Raw genomic sequence first — 7,017 nt, 5'->3', positions numbered from 1 at the left:
CTCTCCACACAAAATCATACTGAGCAACCATCCCCAGACGCTGCTGCGGATATATTACCCCCGGATCGTGTTGTAGGACAGAATCTCGCAGTATGACCTCTCTTGCAACACGTATGACACACCACGTCTTTCAAGACAAGACACTCTTTCACATAGACCATCCTGCTTGCAAAACAAGCACGCTCCTCTCAGACCTGTCATCCCTGAAACCCTGGACTCCTGTCTAGCTGCAGCTGCTTGCAACTGTCCTGCTCTCGCGGTTACCCTTGCCTGATGTCTCCGGCCCGCTTGTTCCCTCTCTTCTTGACGCGCTATGTCGTCTTCTCTCATCTCAGACAATTGCTCCAGCACCTGCCCCAACCCTCCTGCCTAAAACATTCTCAGGACCATGTTCTTCTCCGATTTGCGACTCGTAAATAAGGCTTTCAACAGACTTATACACCGCTCAGTCAATCCTTTTAAACCCTCCATCACTACATCCTTAGAGCTCACATTATTTGCCGATCTAAGCAGTATATCCACATAGTCATCATCCCTCAGCATAGGAACCATCCAGCGTGCCCCATGCTGATTCGCTTTCTTTGCATTCCTACGAATCACCTTGCACAAAGAATCATACTCACGCCGTTTCTGCCTAGCCTCTACCTTCAACTTAACTGCTGCCCTTGGCTTGTCTGATACATCAGCCTTCTTTCCTACTGTAGCAACCTTCACTGCAGGCACTCCTTTCTTCTTCTTAGCATCCTCATCCTCACTGTCGCTACTTCGCTGTTATCACTGCTGTCACTGTCCTTAGCGACTTCCTCCTCAGTCTCACTTTCGCTCTGTTCGTCCTCAGAAGGCACCTCAGTAAATGGATCCCGTTCTGGGAGCACTTTCGTTGCTTCAGCTTTCGCCGCAACATGCCGAACACCATAGTAATAAATCTCACGAAGATGCTCAATAACCTTTTCAGGCTTGGATCCCCACCCTCCTATTACCTTCACAAAATCCGCCTGGATTCCACTCACTTCAAATGGGTCCTTAAACGCTGGATACAATGCTGCAGCCGCGATGTACAGATCCTTCGTCTCAATAACAGTCTTGCTAATATAGCCCTCTAGTTCCGACTTCGTCTCCGGTGTAACCTCCTTCAATAGAGCCATCGTTGGGCGGGACCCTCCTTTTTTCGCCTCGAGCTCATAAGCCTTCGTACCCCTGACGTAATCCCATCGATCCATAAGTGTCGTCATCGGCTCCCCTCTTCACATATCCCCAGAGAGGTTGATCAGTCCCAGCTGCATTATTCTTCTCGTAAACCATTTTCCACTAACGTTTATTTGTAATCTTGATCGACTCAAAACACAATGTAACGGTGAACTTAGTTTTATTTCCTTGATAGTTGAATAAACGTCTACCTTCTTGAATGAACTTCTTGAATGAACTAAACCACGTATTTATACTATCTCCGAAGGATTTCCTTGAGAATCCTGCCGCCAATCAAATCGTGTATCTACTCAATTTCGAGCCTACAAGTCCATTCAACATATATCGTTATCTGCCAACCTCCAGCTCATATTACCTCGCACTTCGGTTCGCAAAGCACCAACCATACACCAACCTCCTCTTCTTTCGAGCCTGCGCGGCCGTTCGCCACCAAACCGCACAATACAACTTAGAACTTTTCAAACTTATTAGTTTTCACACTTATAAGTTATCGCACTCTTATTAACGCCCAGGAACATTACCGAACAGTTCGGTACTTACAACACCAACATTATTTTAAATCGGAGATAAACATGGTTGACATTACAAGCTATTAGGAACTGAGAATCTGACATCGAATCAATTTTGTCTCGGTAAAGGTCAGTCCAATAGCAGCCAAGGATCTATCAAGTCTCCGTGGAAAATTTATTTACTTCAGAGACATACATAGCCTTCTGAATGTTCAATTTTCAGAAGGCCATGTCAGAGTTTGATCTTTGGTTTTTTCCAGAGAGATTATCCTGTTGACAGTGATAACTGATCACTGTGATCAGTAATTCTGCTGTGATCCAGAGAACACCAGAGGGCCATGGTTTTGTATTTATATGTATTGGACTCATAATTTCATTCTTAACCAGCAATGCTACAGTTTCGAATAACAAAAAGAATATAATAAGGGGTCCAACTTCCGTATTCAAATCATTCGCTTTTAAATATCTAGCAATATTACAACTCATTATTAAAAATGTTTATCCTGGCCACTCTTTGGTTCTTCGAATTCAAGGGACACATGTAGTCGCTAATCAATAAGCTGGTTAAGGTAGTTGCCGGTGAATTAATAAAAAATTTAAAGGATTTGCCACTATTCGCATCGAAAAAGGATGACTTTCACAAGTTTCAGCAGCGTATGCAACTTGACGACTACGAAATAACAGCCAAGTATGCGTACAAAAAACTCTTGGAACTTATCATCCCGACTGTCGGGTCTGCAAATGGTATCAAGAACCTGCAGGCTCTATTGTGGCATTCATCTGCTGTACATCCCGTTACTGACCACGACCGACGTGGTATTGATATTTCGTACCGGGGTTTCGAATCAATCACGGCTCCAGCCATCTCAGAGCACAGAAAAATGAAGAAAGAAGAAGATAAGCTCCAGAAAGAACATACTGTAAGATTGCATGCTCTTTTAATTCGTTTATTGTGTAGGTATGATGATTAACGATGCGACCCGAGCACTTAATATATTTTGGGCAAATTGTATAACCGGAGTGTTCTGATAGTACATCGCACAGGCCCTCATCCCATTTTCCTTCTGCCTCATCGCAGGCAGAATCACTGGGGTCGATAACGTGCCAGACACCACGGTCGATACTACCATCAATATGTAGCATAGTAGCAGCTACCTCAGTCATACGGAGGGCTGATGAAATGAAATTCATAAGCAGGCTTTCGAAAACCTCAGAACGACTTATAACAACTACGGTGCCAACGCCACCAGGTGTAAGTATCCGCACTTATCTCACTGAGTCTTTAGCTCTTTAATATATTTTGTGTGGTATCAGGTGTCACGTACATCACTGAAACCCCATTCACATACTTTGCTCATAAAAAGTACAACTTGCAGTATGTAATAACTAATAAGAGCATATCACATTGCTGAATGTTTTCAGGTCTCTTTCTGAATACAGTCAAATATATTTGGGTGCAAAATGTGTAGTCGAAGCTTCTTAAAAATTGGTAAAACAAACAAACATATAGTCTATCCGCTCTCATCATTTATCCTTTTTCTTCGTACATATGTATCATACCCATCCACATAATCATGTACAGGGAACCTTCAAGTGGGAGAATAAGAATTTCCGGTCGTTTCCTCAACTAAGGGGGCCATTGCCGGCTTCATCCGTGATATGGAGGACTGGGGAGCCTGCCTTCTTATGCAGACTTGTAAAAGACTCGCCCATGGGTGTAGGAAATGAGTTCCGGCCTAAATCTGCCTTATCAGCTGGAAATTTCAAGCCGGGGAGAGGCGGGATAGTCTTTTGGAAGTGCGGCACCGAGGATGTTAGCCGAATACATAAGTGTGTGTGAAGTCGCCACGCAAGCCGAGGTTGTCGCCATCATTGAGAAGGATATTCCCAGCTCCACTAGCCATACGGAAGACTGAGCAACTGACATCAATAACTTACGAAAGCCTCTGAACTATCTACAACAACTACAGCGCTAAAGACGAGTGCTGTGGCATGTCGCTAGCTAACACATAATTCGTGCTGTGCGCTCCAAGTTGGTCTTGGCGTTGAGAGGCGGGATACAATAAGAGACGAGAAAATGAACAAAAAAGGAGAAGAAAAGAATGTTGTACATATGCGATTACCTCTCGAACCAAGCAGGCAAGTAAAAAAATAAAGCAAAAATAAAATACAAATAAGAACAATTGTGGTATAGCAATTACAATGGCAACTTTGTAGATCTCGTCTACCCTGCAATTTTGACAGTTTCGAATCATAGGATAATTACTTAAGTTAACAGTTTGAAGATTTAGTGTATATATAGCTAGATGGTTGTATCGGTACTTACCCGAATATCACTAAATATCTAAACTCTTTTAAATATTTAGGGTATATAGAGCTAGATGATTATAGCTTTACTTTAAAGTTGAATATCACTTCATGTCTAGTATCCGGATGTCATTTACAACAACGCGCATGGGCATGCCCATCAAATACAATCACAACCATTTAATTTATTTCTACCATTATACTTACATGCGTGATTTCATACTGCAAGTCACGCGAGAGTTGAAGCTATGACCCTCCGGCACAGTGACTTAAACGCTCCCTGAGAATCTGCATCCGATAGTTCAGTCCCGTTACATAGCAGGCGCTGTCGTAGTACTGATAAAATGTGGGCGACATTACAGAAGTACAACTATTCAAAAAGGCTTCTACTCAAGCGAGCATCATGGTGTGCCTGAATTAATTATATACACAGCCACGCTTACACTGAGTTGATAACTGAAGATGCTTATGCACCCAATACAAAACGAAACGGCAACACTCAATAAAGGTGACATCGCGTCTGAATGTGACGCTTCACAGTTGTCATTTGTGGTCTGATAATGTTTGACAAATTCATTTGTACGTTATGTTAATATACAGCTGTCGCACACACAGTACTTGAGTTATATAGTGACGTCTTCCGTGCAATTAATTATCCCCCCGTAAATCTTTGTTAAACTTTGTTAATATATGTAAATACAGATAAATTTGTAGAAACAGATAATCATAGCCACCGGCACATGCACAGGTACAGGCATCGACATAGACAAACACAGGCACACCCACCCACCCACCCCCCACAACACACCCACACCCACACCCACACCCACAAACTTATAATTCACTCTAGGTATGATTTTCAGCAAAACCATGCTGCATATAGTGCATAGTCCCGGATATGCACTTACCAACAGTACAGGTCTCGTGGACCACCTTCACATACGCAAACCATACACGCACACGAGTATGCATGTACTTAAGTACAGGTCAATCCTATGAACACAATCTATTGCTAACACGTACATTATCTATGCCCCTACTTATGAACATATTAGGCATATGCATATGAGCAGCCTTTTCCAGATGATACTAGCGATACTATGCGGGTGCTGATATGCATATATACTTTGGTGTTGTCAGATGGATCCTTACCTGGAGCACAGGGCCGTAAGTGTGCGTGGGATCACAGGTCAGCGAGTTCTGCAACGATGCTCCTAAGCGATGTCCGGTGTTGTGTAGCGCCGTGGTTAGTGTGTGTTCAATGCCTACGCAACTGAATGCAGATGGAAGCTCCTGGTATAGTCTGTGCATGTTGTATTTGGAGCGATTGAGTACTGGTATGCGTGTGGCAGGGAGACATGGTTACTGTGTAGGTGCAGACTCCATCATAGAGAACAAGCTTTTGTGTATTTACCCATGTCACAAAAAAATGTAGTATTGCATCGTTTCAGGGCCAGAGGGAAAATGTTGTAAAAGACTAGCACAGGCAACGACTTTGGATGAGTATTGCACCAGCGGATGGGTAAGCATACGTGGGTGGTTCAGAAGCAAAGACTCATATTCCATGGTTTACATTTTTCTGCAATATCTGCCGCAACTTTAGTTCAAAGAGACGCTATGGGGCCGGTGGAGTCAGCGGTGTGTTGTGTGGTAAACGAGATATATGATGCGCATTCTTACCATAGAAGATGTTTGTACTGGCTGTAGGTAACCATTGTCCAATTCATAAACGAATCAACCTCACACCTCTACGCATGCGTGTGGTCATGTGATTTTGTATATGCCACTGATATAATAATAACTATTTCCCGATGCTACACCAAGCATGCTCGCATACCTTCCTATGTCTTTGCTCGAAGAATTAAGTAGTGCCTCTTTGTATTCCTTCAATGAGTGATAGTTCGCTAGGCACGCTGGTTCGTACAGTCCTAAACCATTGTCCATTTGTAGTGTTTTACAACCCTGTCAATGGCAAAGATCAAAGATGTGCATGTCAATATTCTCAAATATCAACGAATAACAAAAGTAGATTTGAATGTACATTTGTTTGTGAGAGCAGAGGCTTTCCAGACAAGGCAAAATCGCAATTCCGCGAGTTTTGGCACGTACTCTGCACAACCATACATCCACATCTACATGTCTCAAGACGTACATATATGCCTAATATGTTATATATGTACACACACACGAAAACACATACACACACACATATATATATATATACATACATACAAATATAAACACATACACACACACACATATATATAGTATATACATACACAATACACATAATATATATAATACTTTATATATATATATATATATATATACATACATATATATACATACATATACATACACACACACACACACATATATATATACATACATATATATATATATATACATACATACATACATACATACATACATATATATATATATATATATATACATATATATATATATATATATATATACATATATATATATAGTAATATTACTCATAAGAGTCACCGAATTGAGTACAATGCGCCGATGCAAGCGGACAAGTTCAAGACTTTACTTACCTTTCTGAAGAGTTTCTTAGCACTGGTGAGATGTGTGAAGGTTTTCGGTGGACAGCCTAAAAATACATTGCCCCGTTTCTTCCGGTCTACATTCAACATCAGAAAATCAAACACTTTAAGCGTTGTCGTAGCCTTTAGCAGAGCCGGATCCTGTACCACCGACGTTCTATTTAAAGTATTGAGCACATCAGTATTGTGTGAAAGTTCGGTATACATTGTGACTAGCTTAAGATGTCGTCGTGTATGTATGGGCCTGTATCCTCGGGGGGTTGGTAGACAAACTAACCAAAATAAACAAATGGGGAGATATGTCTCTAACGGCACCCAGACCTAGACATGAAGAAGTAGCCTGCGAATAAGTGTTAAGTACCCACGCACATAAGCCTAGATATACCTCTAACGACATTGAGAAGTAGCCTGCAAAT

The 7,017-nt window shown here is 41.8% G+C and overlaps 1 protein-coding gene across 1 annotated transcript in view; it reads right to left on the bottom strand.

Annotated features, from left to right (window-relative positions):
• Positions 1-4,268: 4,268 nt before the first annotated feature.
• Positions 4,269-7,017, bottom strand: part of SARC_00177 (hypothetical protein) — a gene marked incomplete at both ends in the record, with an annotated part of 5,544 nt that continues 2,795 nt past the window's right edge. Inside the window, 4 exons of the mRNA XM_014306170.1 lie at positions 4,269-4,358; positions 5,175-5,325; positions 5,860-5,984; positions 6,593-6,758. Of these exons, the coding sequence (XP_014161645.1) occupies positions 4,269-4,358; positions 5,175-5,325; positions 5,860-5,984; positions 6,593-6,758 (532 nt within the window). The remainder of the gene's footprint in view (positions 4,359-5,174; positions 5,326-5,859; positions 5,985-6,592; positions 6,759-7,017) is intronic.

The sequence above is a fragment of the Sphaeroforma arctica genome (assembly GCF_001186125.1).
Source record: "Sphaeroforma arctica JP610 unplaced genomic scaffold supercont1.4, whole genome shotgun sequence".
NCBI lineage: Eukaryota > Ichthyosporea > Ichthyophonida > Sphaeroforma > Sphaeroforma arctica.
Note: the sequence above shows the minus strand (reverse complement) of the source record. Positions and strands in the feature narration are given on the sequence as shown.